Source organism: Mobula hypostoma, chromosome 3 (assembly GCF_963921235.1).
Source record: "Mobula hypostoma chromosome 3, sMobHyp1.1, whole genome shotgun sequence".
In the NCBI taxonomy this organism is placed as follows: Eukaryota; Metazoa; Chordata; class Chondrichthyes; order Myliobatiformes; family Myliobatidae; genus Mobula; species Mobula hypostoma.
In genome coordinates, this window is record NC_086099.1 from 172013140 (window position 1) to 172031895 (window position 18756).

At 39.8% G+C, this 18756-nt stretch overlaps 1 protein-coding gene across 2 annotated transcripts in view; it reads right to left on the reverse strand.

The window, feature by feature from the left end:
* The window catches only part of cmtm7 (CKLF-like MARVEL transmembrane domain containing 7), a 39125-nt gene that overhangs the window by 3816 nt on the left and 16553 nt on the right, over positions 1–18756 (reverse strand). For both annotated transcript variants that reach the window (XM_063042368.1, XM_063042367.1), the window contains exons 2-3: positions 14995–15168; positions 12361–12459 (exon numbers count right to left, since the gene is read on the reverse strand). In XM_063042368.1, the coding sequence (XP_062898438.1) occupies positions 12361–12459; positions 14995–15168 (273 nt within the window). The remainder of the gene's footprint in view (positions 1–12360; positions 12460–14994; positions 15169–18756) is intronic.

Here is an 18756-nt window from a genome sequence, read left to right on the forward strand (position 1 = left end):
TCCAACCAAATCAATTTAAACATTTTGGGTCCACAGATGTTTTTTTTGGCCCAAAGTGTTCTTCCAGTTCTGCTTTTGGACTGCATCAAAGCCAGCTATGATCTTCTATGATCAGTAAGCCCACTAACATCCACTGGGCATTGGCACAATGTCAAGAAATACTCAAGACAAATGGTAACATAACAGCTAGGAGTGCTCCCATTTTCAGAGAAAAACTTGACTGGCGATGGAGTTGTTGAAGGGTGCAATAACAGTGCTGATGTAACGATCTGTTGGAGGAACTCCATGTGAGGAAAAGAACTGTTGATGTTTCAAGGTCAGAATTCTGCACCAGGACAGGCTTGTTCTAGATTCCAGCATCTATGGTTTCTTGAAACTCCAGTGTTAGTATGATAGGTTAAGCACAAGTCATGGTTTAAAAAAAAAATGAAAAAGAAAATTTGTGAGTATACAAGTCAATCAATGACATCCATATTTGATTCTCATTCTGACGTTCAGTCACATCATCTAGTTGAGTCTACATCTTCAAGAGCCAATATTCAACATTCACTTTACAGGACTTGGGACGGCGCAAGACGGGAAGAGTTTAAGAAATGTAGGTCTCGGGGCTTGCTTGTGAGTTTTACTTTACAGGAATTTAAAAGATGCAAATCCACTCGTTGTGAGTTGAAAGTTGATTGACAATTAGCAGTAGCCAATAGTAGGGTCAAGTAGGAATCAGAATCATCATCACTGACATACTGTATGTCAGGAATTTTTTTGTTCTGTGTAGCAGTACAGTGCAAGACCAAGACTAGTCCAAGTTACAGAAATGAATGAACAATGCAAAAGAGGAATAAGAAGGTGGTGGTGTTCATGGGATCATAGATAGTTCAGAAATTTGATGGCAAAAGGAAAGAAGCTGCTCCTAAAAAGTTGAAGTTAAGTGAGGGTCTTCTCCTGTGCCTCCTCTCTAATAGTTGTATGAGCAGAGGGTCCTTAATCATGGACACTGCCTTCTTGAGGCACTGCCCCTCAAGTTGTGGGGAGGGTTGTGCTCCTGATGCAGCTGGCTGAGAGTACAACTGTCTGCAGCCTCCTTCAATGGTGTGCATTGGAACCTCCATACCAAGCAGTGAGGCAACTAGTCAGAATGCTCCCCACTGTGTATCTGTAGAAACTTGGACAAGTCTTTGGCATCAGACCAAATCTCCTCAAACTCCAATGAAGTAGAGCTGCTGGCAAGCTTTTTTGTAATTACATCTACATGTTGAGCCCAAGATAGACACTCTACAGGAACTTGAAGCTGCTTCCTCTTTCCAACATTGACTCTTCAATGACGATTGGTGCAAGATCTCCTAACATCTCCTTCCTGAAGTCCATAATCAATTCCTTGGTCTTGATGACATTGTGTGCAAGGTTGTTATTTTGACACCACTCAACCAACCAATCTCTCTCACTCCTGTATACCTCCTTGTCACTATCTGCGATTCTAACATCAACATTGGTTGTCATCAGCAAATTTATGGATGGTGTCTAAGCTGTGCCTAGCCAGAGTGATGAATGTAGAGAGAGTAGAACAGTGGGTTCAGCACACATCCTTGAGGAGTACCTGTGTTGACCACCTACTCGGAGATGTTATTCCCAATCCACATTGACTGCGGTTTCCTGATAAGGAAATTTGAGGATCTAATTTCAGACGGAGGTAAAGAAGCTCAGGTTTTGAAGCTTTTTAGTTAGTACTGAACAGATAATGATGATGATGTTGAAGGAGTGGGGAGCCAAGTCTGATTTGAGAGGCTCAGTGTGAGGAGACTGAGTAAATGGCCCAGTGTTGGGAGTGAGAGCAGAGCTTCGAAAAGGCTTTTGTGAAAAGGCACAAATAGGTTTTATATTGCTGTTGATTCTTAGCACTTGGTTAGGTCAGTGGCATTCTACTTGTGCAAGGTATGGGAAGTCAGTCAACCTCGGTCTCCCTGATGACTACATCTGTGGGAAGTGCATTCAGCTGCAGCTGCAGCTCCTGACAGGCTGCATCAAGGAACTGGAGCTGGAGATAGATATAGTCAGGATCATCTATTAAGCTTTCAGCTTCCCAGTTAAGACTTTTATTGAGGTTGTCACACCCAAAGTACAGGATTCAGATAGCTGGGTGTCCCTCAGGAAACGTAAGAGGGGTAGGCGGTCATTATAAGCCATTCCCATTAACAATATCTTTGGATATTGTTAAGGGAGATGTTCTTTCATTGGTTAGCAAAAATAATCTGGTCTTTGCCTCTGTGACTGGACCTGAGGCTCAGAAGGAAAGGGTGCAGTCAGACAGGGTATTAGTGATATGAGACTCAATAGAGAGCAGATCAGACTGGAGATACTGTGGCTGCACAAGAGACGCCAGGATGGCGTGTTGCCTCCTGGATACCAGGGTCAAAAATGTTTCTGAGTAACTGCAGAAGTAACTTGAGCAGCTAGCTAAACACCAGAGGTCATTGTACACGTTGGTACAAACAACATAGGTAGAATAAAGGACACAGTTCTGCAGAGTGAGTGTCAGAATTTTGATAGGAAGTTAAGAAGCAGGAACTTGAGGGGAGTGATTACAGATGACATCTGGTGCCATGTAGTACTGACGTAAGAAATAGAAGGATGGGCCAGATGAATCTGTGACTGAGGAGCTGGTGCAGGGGGAAGGGATTCAAGTTCGTGAACTACTGGGACCTTTTCTGGGATAGTAGCAACCTATACAAGAGGTTGGGATGTATTTCCCAGACGGGTAAAGCTCTCCCCAGCACTGAGCACATTTACACAGCTCTCTAGCACAGGAAAGCAGAATCTGTCATCAATGACCGCCACCATCAAGGTCATGCTCTTTTCTTGCTGCTGCCATCAGAAAGGTGGTACAGGAGCCTCAGAACCCACACATCCAGGTCAAAAAACATTTATTAACCATCAGCCATCAAGCTCTTGAAACAGAGGGGATAACTTCACTCCTCCCATCACTGAAATGTTCCCACAACCTATGGACTCACTTTCAATGACTCTTATCCCATATTCTGAATATTTATCACTAATTTATTATGATTCCTTTCTTCTGTATTTGCAGTTTGTTGTCCTTCGCACAGTGGTTATTTATCTGCCCTGTTAGGTGCTATCTTTAGTGGATTCAATTGTGTTTTTACTCTGAATGCCTGCAAGAAAATGAATCTCATGGTTGTACATGGTGACAGATAAGTACTTTGATAATAAATTTACTTTGAATTAGAAAGGGACTAATATCCTTGCAGAAAATTTGCTAATAGTAAATGGGGTCATATTCTGCATGGAGGTCGGTGACCAGTGGTGTGCCTCAGGGATCTGTTCTGGAATCTCTTTGTGATTTTTATAAATGCCCTGGATGAGAAAGTGGAGGTATGGGTTAGTAAATTTGCTGATGACACAAAGGATGGGGGTGTTGTGGATAGTGTGGAGGGCTGTCAGAGGTGACAGAGGGACATAGATAGGATGCAAAACTGGGCTGAGAAGTGGCAGATGGAGTTCAACCCAGATAAGTGAGAGGTGGTTGGTCAAATATGATGGCAGAATATAGTATTAATGGCAAGACTCTTGACAGAGTGGAGGATCAGAGGGATCTTGGGGTCCGAGTCCATAGAACACTCAAAGCTGCTACACAGGTTGACTCTGTGGTTAAGAAGGCATATGGTGCATTGGCCTTCATCAACCATGGGATTGAGTTTAAGAGCCGAGAGGTAATGTTGCAGCTCTATAGGACCCTGGTCAGAACTCACTTGGAGTACTGTGCTCAGTTCTGATCGCCTCACTACAGGAAGGACGTGGAAACCAAAGAAAGGGTGGGGTGCAGAGGAGATTTACAAGGATGTTGCCTGGATTGGGGAGGATGCCTTATGAGAGTAAGTTGAGTGAACTCAGCCTTTTCTCCTTGGAGCGACGGAGGATGAGAGGTGACCCAATAGAGGTGTATAAGATGATGAGAGGCATTGATCATGTGGATAGTCAGAGGCTTTTTCCCAGGACTGAAATGGCTAGCACGAGAGGGCATAGTTTTAAGGTGCTTGGAAGTAGGTAAAGATATGTTAGGGGTAAGTTGTTGTTGTGTTGTTGCTTTTTTTTTTAAAAAATGCAGAGTGGCAAGTGCATGGAATGGGGGGGCGGCAGCAGCAGTGGACGCGGAAACTATAGGGTCTTTTCAGAGACTCCTGGATAGGTACATGCAGATTCGAAAAATAGAGGGCTATGGGTAAGCTTAGGTAGTTCTTAGGCAAGGACATGTTCGGCACAGCTTTGTGGGCCGACGGGCCTGTACTGTGCTGTAGGTGTTCTAAGTTTCTATGGGTGGGGGGTGGGGTTATGATAGATTAGCCGGGGGTTGGGACTCTGAGCAGGAGCAAGTCACAAGATAAAGCAATAGCCAGGGAAAGCAAGTTTAGTAATCAGGATAGCCAGGGGCACAGTGAAGACAGGGAAAAAAATACACAAATATTCTCTTCTCAGACTTCCAGCCACGTACTGGTATTGATTTCAACCAGTTTGATGACAAAATCTGCCATCTTCATCAGGGATGATGCCTGGGCATGTCTGGACCGGTGGTATATATACACCCATCGTCCGGCCCTCCTGATTGGTCAGTCCTCATCCAATCTGCTCTCCCACCTTGTTTACAATCAACTTCCAGTTCTTACTTAGAGTGAGACCTTCATCGTTACTAAAATTCTTTTCCTCTGGTTTTATTTCAATGGCTTCCTTCACCAGGCAGTCCGAAAGCCACTGGCACAGAACAGTAGTTTTGTGCCATCGAAGTCAATCCTTTTTTTTGTAATATAATTTTTATTGAATTTTCAAAAAGAATACATGAAAAAAAAGAATCTACCCTCCCCACTCAACCCTCTCCCCCCCCATATATAGTTTCTATGGGTAGAAGAAAGAAAAAGAAAAAAAGAAAAAAAGAAAAGAACCGCCTGGGTATTGGAAGGTTTCCACATGCTCCATGGGATTCAAAATAAACTTGGTATAATTATTCGTTACTTTCCCCAAGTGACCAAAGTCTTTATCGGAGCATTTAAATATGCCATCCTATCTTTTGTAAATAAGGGCACCAAATATTCAAAAATGTTACATATTTATCTCTTAAATTATAAGTAATTTTTTCGAGTGGAATAGAACTAGCCATTTCATTATTCCAATGATCCATACTTAAATACGAATCGGATTTCCAAGTAACTGCTATACTCTTCTTAGCTACTGCCAATGCAATTTTTATAACTTCTTTCTGATATTTATTCAATTTAAGTTTCGGTTTTATCCCTTCAATATCACCTAATAAAAATAATACAGGGTTATGTGGAAGTTGAATTGCAGTAATTTGTTCCAATAAGATTCTTAAATTTATCCAAAAGGGTTGAATTTTAAAACAAGACCAAGTAGAATGTAAAAAGGTACCAATTTCTTGATTACACCGAAAACATTTATCAGATAAATTTGAATTTAATCTATTTATTTTTTGCGGTGTAATATATAATTGGTGTAAAAAATTATATTCTACTAATCTAAGTCGAACATTTATTGTATTTGTCATACTGTCAAGACAAAGTCTTGACCAATTTGTTTCATCAATAATAATATTCAGATCTGTTTCCCATTTTTGCTTTGACTTATGGGTTCCTTGTTTAATTGTCTGCTCTTGAATCAAATTATACATACAAGAAATAAATTTTTTAATTTTCCCTTTTTCAATTAAAATTTCAATTTCATTAGGTTTTGGCAAAAACATTGTTTGACCCAGCTTACCTTTAAGTAAGCCCTTAATTGAAAGTAACAAAAGAAAGTATTATTAGATATTTTATATTTATCCCTTAATTGTTCAAATGACATCAATATACCTCGTTCAAAACAATCTCCTATAAATTTAATCCCTTTTTGGTACCAATTATATAAAAGTTGATTGTCCATTATAAAAGGAATAAGTCTGTTTTGGAACAAAGGTCTCCTTGCTAATAGAGATTTCTGTGTTTCATTATCAACATTTATCTTATTCCATAGATCAATCAAATGTATTAATATAGGAGATTCTTTCTTTTCCCGTATTGATTTAGATTCCCATTTATATATAAAATCTTCAGGTCTATTTTCTCCTATCTTGTCTAGTTCTATTTTAATCCATGCTGGTTTTCGATCATCGAAGAAAGATGCAATAAATCTAAGTTGATTTGCTTTATAATAGTTTTTAAAGTTTGGAAGTTGTAACCCTCCCAACCCAAATTTACATGTCAATTTTTCCAATGATATTCTTGACATTTTACCTTTCCAAAGAAATTTTCTCACACATTTATTTAACTCTTGAAAAAATTTCTGTGGCAATTGTATTGGTAACGTTTGAAACAAATACTGTAATCTAGGAAATATATTCATTTTTACAACATTGACTCTACCTACTAATGTTATTGGTAATATCATCCATTTGTCAAGATCTTCTTGAATTTTTTTCAATAGTGGTAAATAATTAAATTTATATAAATTCTTTACATCATTATCAAGTCTTATACCTAAATACTTTATACCATTTACCGGCCATCTAAATTGGGTTACTAATCGACATTGGCTATAGTCTCCTTTAGTAAGAGGTAAAATTTCACTTTTATCCCAATTTATTTTGTAACCTGATACCTTCCCATATTCATCCAATCTAGAAGATAATTTATGTAACTAATGTTGTGGATTTGTTAAATAGATCAAAACATCATCGGCAAAAAGATTAATTTTATATTCCTCCTGATTAACTCTAAAACCCATAATATCTGGATCAATTCTAATTAGTTCTGCTAATGGCTCTATCGCCAATACAAATAAAGCAGGTGATAGTGGACAACCTTGTCCAGTTGACCTTTTTAACTGGAATGGTGTTGAAATTTGAGAGTTTGTCACTACTTTAGCTTTAGGGTTAGAATTTAAAGTTTTGATCCAATTTATAAAAGATGTTCCTAACCCATATTTTTCTAGTACTTTAAATAATTCTAATCTATCAAATGCTTTTTCTGCATCCAAAGCTACTACTATACTCTTCTCATCCCTTTTTTGTGCCAAATGAATTATACTGAGTAGCCGAGTTACATTATCTGCCAATTGTCTATTTTTAATAAATCCTGTTTGATCCATATGTATTAATTTTGGTAAATATTTAGATAATCTATTCGATAAAATTTTTGCTATTATTTTATAATCTGTATTCAATAAAGAAATAGGCCTGTATGATGCTGGTTTCATAGGATCTCTATCTTTTTTTGGCAATACTATTACAATCGCTGTTGAAAAAGATTCTGGGTTTATGTATTTTTTCTGCTTGACGTATTAGTTCCATAAAAAGAGGAAATAATAAATCTTTAAATTTTTTATAAAATTCAGGTGGAAACCCATCTTCTCCTGGAGATTTATTACTTTGGAGTGATCCTAAAGCTTCTTCAACTTCTTTTAATGTAAAAGGCATATCTAATCCCTTCTCTTCTTCCAAATTCAATTTTGGAAGAGAAATTTGTGCTAAAAACCTTTCTATCTCATTAACATCATTTTGGGATTCTGATTGATATAATTCAGAATAAAAATTTTTAAAGGTTTCGTTTATTTCAAAAGGTTTATAAGATATTTTATTTGTCCTTGTTCTAATTGCATTTATTGTTTTAGAAGCTTGTTCTGTTTTCAACTGCCAGGCAAGAATTTTATGTGCTCTCTCACCTAACTCATAATACCTTTGTTTAGTTCTTATAATTGCTTTTTCCATTCTATATGTCTGAAGGGTATTATATTGTAACTTCTTATTGACAAGTTGTTTTCGTTTTTCTTCTGACATATATCTTTGAGATTCTTTTTCTATTTTTGTAATCTCTTTTTCCAATTGATCTAGTTCTGCCATATATTCTTTCTTAATTTTAGACGTATAACTTATTATCTGGCCCCTAAGATATGCTTTCATCTCATCCCATAATATAAATTTATCATCCACTGAATGAAAATTTGTATCCAAAAAAAATTGAATCTGCTTTTTCATAAAATCACAAAAACCTTGACATTTTAATAATGTTGAATTAAATCTCCATCTATAAGCCACTTCTTCCTTATCAGCCATTATTATTGTCATTAATAAAGGGGAATGATCTGATAATATTCTTGCTTTATATTCCATATTTTTCACTGTGTTGAATATGCATTGATAATAGAAACAAATCTATCCTTGAGAAAGTTTTATGTCTATGGGAGTAGAACGAATAGTCTCTTTCTTTAGGATTGATTCTTCTCCATATATCAATCAGATTTAAATCCTTCATCAATGATAAAGTTAAATTTACTACCTCCGATTTTATAACAGCCTTGGTTGATCTATCTAAGACTGGGTCTAAGCAAAAATTAAAGTCTCCTCCAATTAATATTTTTTCATGCGCATCCGCCAAATTCAGAAAAGCTTCTTGTATGAATTTTGCATCATTTTCATTTGGTGCATAAATATTCATAAAAGTCCATAGTTCAGAAAAAAGTTGACAATGTATAATCACATATCTCCCTGCAGAATCAGTTATTACATTTTGTATTCTAATTGGTAACGTTTTATTGATCAAAATTGCTACTCCCCTCGCTTTTGAATTAAATGAAGCCGCAACAACACTACCCACCCAATCTCTCTTTAGTTTCTGATGTTCTGTTTCCGTTAGGTGCGTTTCCTGTAAAAAAGCTAAATCTATCTTCATTTTTTTAATATGTGTTAAGATTCTTTTTCTTTTCACTGGTCCATTAAGCCCGTTAACATTAAAACTCAAAAAATTCAATAAATTAGTCATTATTCTTAACAAAGTTACTCCAATCTAAAACATTATTTATCTTCTCAACTTTCATAGTTCCTTGGGGAAGCTCTTTAAACTTCACCATGTTGCTATGTGTCTCCCTCCCAACCTTCCAGGCAGAAAGAAAAAAGATAGAAAAAGTACAAAAAAGAAAAAACAAAATACCCCCCCCACTAATGTTGTGAATGAACGGATACACAACACTACCCCCCTCCATTTTACGGATCGTGGCAAAATCCACGCTTGCACACATGACTAGCGTAGCAATCGATCAGTGCTTCTTCCAGCTCCCCCGCAACAAAAAAAATTATATATATATCTAATATATTATTAATTATACGAGGGGGGAAAGAAAGGTTAAAACTGGAGGAATATTAGTTGGGAATAGTAATTTTGTCTATATATATATATATATATATATATATATATATATACATACATACATACACATACACACACATACATACACATACACAAAATTAGTATTACTATTCCCAACTAATATTCCTCCAGTTTTAACCCTTCTTTCCCCCCCTCATATAATTAATAATATATTTATACATTCAACCAGCTTCAAAAATCCATCAAGTCCATTCTTTAATCCAATCTTCATCTTCAATCTATCTCGCTCTCCTGGGTTTGTTCTTGTATCTGGTGAATTTTCAGAGAATCTCGCACAAACTGCTCTGCTTTCTGGTAATCATCAAAAAATCTTTTTTCTCCACCAGACAAAAAAATCTTCAAGGTTGCAGGATAACGCAGTGTAAATTGATAACCATGATCCCATAGGGTTTTTTTCACTGGATTAAATTTCTTCCTTCTCTTCAAAAGTTCGTAACTTATATCAGGATAGAAAAAAAATTTGTTCCCTTCAATTATCAATGGCCCTTTTCTATCTTTGGCAGCTCGAGCAGCTGCCTGTAGAATCCTTTCCTTGTCTTGAAATCTTAAGAATTTTATTAAAATCGATCGTGGATATTGGTCATCTTTTGGTTTTGGTCTTAAAGCTCTATGTGCCCGCTCAATTTCAATTGATCGAACCTCCTCTTCCATTTGCAAAACATCCGGGATCCATCTTTGAAAAAATTCTATTGGTTTAGCTCCCTCCATACCTTCTTTAAGACCAACAATTTTAATATTATTACGTCTACTAAAATTTTCCAACATGTCCACTTTCTCCAAGAGTCGGTTTCTTTCCGAATTCCAGACAAGCAAATCATTTTCTGTTTTTTCCACTATCATTCATATGCCCCATTGCTCTTTCCATCCTCTGAAGCTTCTTATCCATTTTGTCCTGTCTTGCCATAACTTTATCATAGCACATCTTCGTATCTCTAAGCTCTTCTCTTACTTTTCTTAATTCAGCCGTTAATTGCAATATAGCCTCTCTCATGTCTCTATCATCTTCTTTACTTCCAATCCTTCCTCCTCTTCTTCATCTATGTTCTTTGCAGAATCCGATTCTGAGTCTAAGTCATTTTCAATTGCAGTGGCTGTCGGTTCTTGTAGTTTGTGTTGTATCGATTTGAGCATGCGCTCTTCTTTGCGCATGCGCATTTCCGGTGTCTTCTTCGAAGAAACCACTACCACCACCATTGCTCCCTGTTCTACCGAAGGAGATCCAACCTGAGTCCGAGGCTCCGTCGTTGCAGTAGGCCCTTTTTTCTTCCCGTCTCACCGCTGCTTCGCAACAGCAGACTTCTTTTGTTGCGGTTTAGGAGGCATATCGTAAAGTAGTCTTACAAAGTTTATAAATAGTTTTCAGAAAATATTTACTAACTTTGTTTTGTTTAAACGGTACTTTACTGACTTGTTGCGGGAGAGCTGGATTTACACGTCTCAATCCCACGTCATCACGTGACGCCCCCCCGCATCAAAGTCAATCCTATGGTCATCGTGAATGCAAAGTACCCAGGACATCAAGGAGCAGTGTCTCGGAAAGGCAGCATCCATTATTAAGGACCTCCAGCACCCAGGACATGCCCTTTTCTCACTGTTACCATCAGGTAGGAGGTACAGAAGCCCGAAGGCACACACTCAGCGATTCAGGAACAGCTTCTTCCCCTCTGCCATCTGATTCCTAAATGGACATTGAACCCTTAGACACTACCTCACTTTTAAAAAAATATATTATTTCTGCTTTAGCCGGATTTTTAATCTATTCAATATATGTATACTGTAATTGATTTTCTTATTTATTTATTTTGTTTTTTTTTCTTCTATATTATGTATTGCATTGAACTGCTGCTAAGTTAACAAATTTCATGTCACATGCCGATGATAATAAATCTGATTCTGATTATAGATCCCTAATATTCAGCAGGAACTTGAGGAGATGGTGTGCAGAGAAACTGCTCATAGTTTTAAGAATAACAGGGCTACATTATTGGGAGATTTTAATTTCCCTGTTACTGACTGGGCTACCCTGTGTTAAGGACCTGGACAGGGTGGAATTAGTGAAATGCATTCAGGGTAGACAAAATTAGGAGATGCTACTGATAGTAAAGGTGGTCATCAAGGATTACAGGGGATTGTGATCAATACTGGAAAGTCAGCCAAGGAGTGGCATATAGATTTCAATACAGATAAGCATCTTGATGAACTTTAGCAAGTCAACCTAGCATAGGACTTGAACTAAAAACGGTAGGGCACAAGGTCATCCATTGAAGGGGGATGAAACAGAAGGAACAGTCCATAGTTCATTGAAAGCAGAATCACAGGTAAAGCGGGTGGTGAAAAAGGCGTTTAGCACACTGGCCGTCATCAGTCAGGGCACTTGTATAGCAGTTGAGACATTATGTTGCAGTTGTAAAAGTCATTGGAAGAGGCTGCATTTGGAGTACTGTGTACAGTGTTGATTCACCCTGTTATAGAAAAGACGTGGTTAAACTGGAAAGAGTGCAGAAAAGATTTGAGGATGTTCCCAGGACTATAAGGCCCGAGTTATAGGCAGAGGTTGGCCAGCTCGGTTTTTGTACCCTGGAGCACAGAAGAGTGAGTGGTTTCCTTTATAAAATCATGAACGGCGTAGATTCGGTGGATGGTAGCACGGTAGAGTAGGGGCATCCAAAACCAGGGGGTGTAGATTAAAGTGAGAAGCAAAGAGTTAAAAGGGGCTTGAGGGGAAAATTTTTCCATATGCATGTGGAAGTAGTTGAAGCAGGAACAACAGTATCATTTCAGAAACACTTAAATAGGTACATGCAGGGGCAGGGTTTAGAATGAGACAGGCTGAATGGAAGAAATTGTGACTAGTTGGGAGGGCATGGACTTGTAGGGCCAAACAGCCTGTACCTGTGCTCAATGACTCTATAACATCTATTTCACTTGATGATCTTCATCATGCTACTTCTTGGCTTCTCTTAATTAACTATAATTTACTTCAAAGTGCATTAACTCTCTTGGGTTTACTGGTGAATACCAACAACCAGTTTTGAAACTGTACCACATTTCCCAAATGAGGAAGCATCTATTTATAAGATATTTGCATGATGTTCCAAGAATTCAAATGAACACATCAAAACAAAAATACAGTATTTCTTACCACGCCAGCAGCCAATCCAGCATATCCATTAGCTTTAGTTGCTCCAACAATCGATGCAATCAACAGCAAAATGGTCGCAACAACATAGTGCAAGAATTCCTACATAAAAATCAGAACATTGTAAACACAAACACAAGAGCTCCAATGATTGTGAAATTATATAGCTAATCCTGCATTGTAACATACTACAACTAAAATTAAATAATCATTTGCTTCAATGCAATAACTTTTCACAAACTAGAAATCAGATTGACAGTGATAAACCTGACATGCAAATTCCATCATGTTACACTACAATCTGTAAAAAGCAATAGTGAGGAAGTGCTGCCTTTCGGACATGATGTTAGAAGTTCTCACAAGTGGGCAGGAAAGACCAACAGTATGTCCTTCTCGTATTCTGGCTAACATTTACGGTTCAAGAGGCATTGATAAAATGGATTACCTAGTTATGGTATCAAAACAATCATCTCTCCCTCAATGTTAGCAAAAATAAAAACTGTTGATTGACTACAGGAAGCAGGGTGGAATACACATCCCTGTCTGTGTCGATGATGCTGACTTGGAGATGCTAGAAAGTTTCAAGTTCCTGGTCCAGCCACGTGGACACTGTGGCCAGGAAAGCAACTTCCTCAGAAGGCTAAAGGAAATTCAGCAGATCTCCAATAACCATAATCAATTTTACTTAAATTGATATACCACAAAAAGCATCCTATCCCAATGCACTACAGCTCGGTATGCTTAAGACCACAATATACTGCAGAGAGTTGTCAATGCAGTCTATTCCAGCCCATTCCTACTCTGGTCTGTCTTACTTCTCACTCAATCCCAATGGAAAAAGCCTAAGAAAGTGTATCACTAAGGCCAAGCATAGCTTCTCTCCCTCTGTCATAAGTTTCTTGTATGGATCTCTTTTATGATAAAGGCAAATGACTGATCTCCCAGTCTAACTTGTTTTGACCTTTGCATTTTACGTATTGACCTGCACTGCCTCTCTCAGTAACTGTAACACTATATTGGTACTTTGTCTTTTACTACCTGTGTATGGAATGATATGTCTGGATGGAGTACAAACAAAAGCTTTTCACTGTATCGTGGTACATACAACAATAATAAATTACAATTATTTAACATAGAACATAAAATCACAGGAACAGACCCTTCAGACCACAATATTGTGCCAAACCAGCTAAAGGGTAAATCAACAACCCCGCCCCCCCCCAAAAACTAATCCCTCCTATCTACACAATCTCCATATCCCTCTGTCTTCCTCACATTCATGTGCCCATCTAAATGTTTATTAAAAGCCTCTAATGTATTTGCCTCTACCACCATACCAGGCATCCATGACTCAATTGAGTAAAAAAAAACTTACCCCCACATCTCCTTTGAACCCACCCCTCCCCCTCACCTTCAATGCATTCCCTCTGGTATTAGACATTACTACCCTGGAAAAAAAATTCCCTATCTCTGCCTCTCATAATCTTATAAACCTCTGTCAGGTCTCCCCTTAGTTTCTGCTGCTCCAAAGAAAACCACCCGTTTATCCATCCTCTCATGATAGCACATGCCCTCTAAACCAGGCAGCATCAACGTGCTTCCTCTCCAAAGCCTCAACATCCTTCCTAGAGTGGGGTGACCAGAACTATATACAATACTCCAGATGTGGTCTAACCAGAGTTTTATAAAGATGCAACATAACTACTTGACTTTTCAACTCAATGTGATTAATGAAAGCAAGCATTCCATAAGCCTTCTTAACCAGCCTATTGACCTGTGTAGCCATTTTCATGGAGCTGTGTACTTGGACCCCAAGATCTCTCTGCTCACCAACACTGCTAATGATCTTGCCCTTAACAGTGTACTGCCTCCTTGTATTTGCCCTACCAAGGTGCAACACCTCACATATATCCCAGTTAAACTCCATCTGCCATTTCTCCACCCACATCTGCAACTGATCTACATCACGGTGTATTCTTTGCCAGTCTTCTACACTATCCACAACTCCATCAATCTTGGTATCATTCACAAACTTACTAACCCACCCATCTACATTTTCATTTGGGTCATTAATGTACATCACAAACAGCAAAGGTCCCAGCACAAATCCCTGCAGAACACCACGAATTAGAGACCTCCAGCTCGAACAAGTCCCTTCAACTACTACCCTTGGTCTTCTAGGCACAAATCAATTCTGAATCTAAACAGCCAATTCGCCGTGGACCCAGTGCATCTTAATGTGTTGGAAGAACCTCCCATGAGGGACTTTGTCAAACGCCTTACTAAAATCAATGTAGACTGCACTCACCGTTCTACCTTCATCAGTCCTGTGCAATCATGTTGTTTAATGCACCTATACTAAAACAAACCTCAAAACAAATAATAATTGTGAACTGTTTTGTAATACCCAGTCTTACAAAAGATGTTTTATATACGTATATACTCTCTCAAAGGCCTTTTTCTAATTGTAAAAATTAGGAAAAGTCATATACCATGTTCCCAGACTTATTCTCAAGCTGGTGTTTCCAATATAACTGGCCAATGTTGATCAAATAGATCCAAGGGATTCAAAGAGACACTCACAACAAAAATTAAACAGTAAATTCACTTGTTAATTATTAGAATTTTAAAACTTACTGTTAGTGACCAGTGTATGCAAGTTATCTTTTGGTAAAGTCTTGTTAGGTAAATGATGTAAAATACCAAAACCATAATAAAAAACCAGATGGTGACAACTTCAAAATAGCGGTAGATTGAATAATGAGTCCACTCTGAACACCGTATACACAGGAACGCTATGAACACCACAACCTGAAATGGAAAGAGGAAATATGCAATTAAAAACAATTTGAAAACCAAGCAACAACTAATCTGTTGTAAGAACTCAGTAGCTCAAGCAGCATCAGTGGGAGGAAAGGAATTGAATATTTTGGGTCAAAACCGTGCATCGGGACAAGTGTGGACAAGAAATCACAAGTAACATTCCATACTGAATAAAATTACAAAATTTCACAATATTTTCAAATTGCAAAGCATGTTTATTACTCTTAAAGAACCAATATGTTGCAAATTACTGAAGAGGATGCAATCCAAAATTTGTTGACCACAAATACATGGAAACTAATAGAATCACCAGAGGATCACTTTACTGTGAGTCATCATCTGTTAACATCAAGGTATTACAACTCCTCCTGCAATTAGCAGAAATTACAGCGTTGCCTCACAATTCCAAGAGACCCTCTACTGTCTGCATAGAGTTTCCACATGATCTCCTTGACCACTTGAATTTCTGTCCATATTTCCAAAGTCATGCCGGAGGTGAGTGAGCTACTGTATTCAGCATTAACCCTCTGTGTATACCAATGGGAAAGGAATCATGCTGGCATGCAGGAGAAAATATATTGCACAGCTGCAGAGACAGGAGGCCGGAGACTGATGGGATTGAGCCACGGATCCCAAAAGACCCAACAGCCTCTTTGTCTCATGAACAAGTAAGCATGTGGACAAACAAGGTCCATAAAGGGAAAGGTTTTGGCATATAAATGCCAAAGTGGTCTGAACAGCCCAGCGCATCTGTAGATGTGAACTTCAGGACATGTACAAAGACAGGTGTGTAAAGACGGCCCAAAGGATCATCGGACACCTGAATCACCCCAACCACAAACTGTTCTAGCTGCTACCATCCGGGAAATGGTACCGCAGCATAAAAGCCAGGACCAACAGGCTCCGGGACAGCTTCTTCCACCAGGCCACCAGAATGATTAACTCACGCTGACACAACTGTATTTCTATGTTACCTTGACTATCCTGTTGTACATACTATTTATTATAAATTACTATAAATTGCACATTGCACACTTAGAGACATAATGTAAAGAGTTTTACTCATGTATATGAAGGATGTAAGTAATGAAGTCAATTCATTTAACCAAACAGCTCTGCAGAATCTTTAACAAATTCAAAAAGAAAATTGCTTATACAATATAGTATTAGTGCAAAGATGATGTGATGTACTTATGGAGTCCGGAGAATCTATAAGTCACTTCAAGTGGTTCTGTAGCCAAGTAAGAGTTTCAAGCCTCCACTGACAGAGTTTTTCAGCACAAGCGCTGGGAATCATCCACATAAGCAAGTCTTTCTCCTAATGGCCTCAGCAGACATCTGAAGTGCCATGGACTGACATGGTAAGAGGGCAACAAAGAAAAAACTGAAGCCATACATTTTAGTGACAATACCACTTTAGACTAGATCTTCCATTCTCATTCTGGTTCTTCTCATTCTCTTTCTCCCATGATCCACTCTCCTCTCTTATCAAATTCCTTCTTCTTCAGCCTTTTCCCGCTTCTACCCATCACCTCCCAGCTTCTCACTGCAATCCCCCCCCCTCCACCATCCCCCTTTCCGCTTCATTCATCAACCCGCCAGCTTGCACTCCTTCTCTTTCCCTCACCGCCTTATTCCGGCTCCTTCTCTTTCCCTCACCGCCTTATTCCGGCTCCTTCTCTTTCCCTCACCGCCTTATTCCGGCTCCTTCTCTTTCCCTCACCGCCTTATTCCGGCTCCTTCTCTTTCCCTCACCGCCTTATTCCGGCTCCTTCTCTTTCCCTCACCTCTTCATTCTGGCTCCTTCTCTTTCCCTCACCACTTCATTCTGGCTCCTTCTCTTTCCCTCACCACCTTATTCTGGCTCCTTCTCTTTCCCTCACCACTTCATTCCGGCTCCTTCTCTTTCCCTCACCACTTCATTCCGGCTCCTTCTCTTTCCCTCACCACCTTATTCCGGCTCCTTCTCTTTCCCTCACCGCCTTATTCCGGCTCCTTCTCTTTCCCTCACCGCCTTATTCCGGCTCCTTCTCTTTCCCTCACCGCCTTATTCCGGCTCCTTCTCTTTCCCTCACCGCCTTATTCCGGCTCCTTCTCTTTCCCTCACCGCCTTATTCCGGCTCCTTCTCTTTCCCTCACCGCCTTATTCCGGCTCCTTCTCTTTCCCTCACCGCCTTATTCCGGCTCCTTCTCTTTCCCTCACCGCCTTATTCCGGCTCCTTCTCTTTCCCTCACCGCCTTATTCCGGCTCCTTCTCTTTCCCTCACCACTTCATTCTGGCTCCTTCTCTTTCCCTCACCACCTTATTCCGGCTCCTTCTCTTTCCCTCACCACTTCATTCTGGCTCCTTCTCTTTCCCTCACCACTTCATTCTGGCTCCTTCTCTTTCCCTCACCACTTCATTCTGGCTTCTTCTCTTTCCCTCACCACTTCATTCTGGCTCCTTCTCTTTCCCTCACCGCCCTATTCTGGCTCCTTCTCTTTCCCTCACCACTTCATTCTGGCTCCTTCTCTTTCCCTCACCGCCTTATTCTGGCTCCTTCTCTTTCCCTCACCACTTCATTCCGGCTCCTTCTCTTTCCCTCACCACTTCATTCTGGCTCCTTCTCTTTCCCTCACCACTTCATTCTGGCTCCTTCTCTTTCCCTCACCGCCTTATTCTGGCTCCTTCTCTTTCCCTCACCACTTCATTCTGGCTCCTTCTCTTTCCCTCACCACCTTATTCTGGCTCCTTCTCTTTCCCTCACCACCTTATTCCGGCTCCTTCTCTTTCCCTCACCACTTCATTCTGGCTCCTTCTCTTTCCCTCACCACCTTATTCTGGCTCCTTCTCTTTCCCTCACCACTTCATTCTGGCTCCTTCTCTTTCCCTCACCACTTCATTCTGGCTCCTTCTCTTTCCCTCACCACTTCATTCTGGCTCCTTCTCTTTCCCTCACCACCTTATTCTGGCTCCTTCTCTTTCCCTCACCACTTCATTCTGGCTCCTTCTCTTTCCCTCACCACCTTATTCCGGCTCCTTCTCTTTCCCTCACCACCTTATTCTGGCTCCTTCTCTTTCCCTCACCACCTTATTCCGGCTCCTTCTCTTTCCCTCACCGCCTTATTCTGGCTCCTTCTCTTTCCCTCACCGCCTTATTCCGGCTCCTTCTCTTTCCCTCACCACCTTATTCTGGCTCCTTCTCTTTCCCTCACCACTTCATTCTGGCTCCTTCTCTTTCCCTCACCACTTCATTCTGGCTTCTTCTCTTTCCCTCACCACCTTATTCCGGATCCTTCTCTTTCACTCACCACCTTATTCCGGCTCCTTCTCTTTCCCTCACCACCTTATTCCGGCTCCTTCTCTTTCCCTCACCACCTTATTCCGGCTCCTTCTCTTTCCCTCACCACCTCATTCTGGCTCCTTCTCTTTCCCTCACCACTTCATTCTGGCTCCTTCTCTTTCCCTCACCACCTTATTCTGGCTCCTTCTCTTTCCCTCACCACTTCATTCTGGCTCCTTCTCTTTCCCTCACCACCTTATTCTGGCTCCTTCTCTTTCCCTCACCACCTTATTCCGGCTCCTTCTCTTTCCCT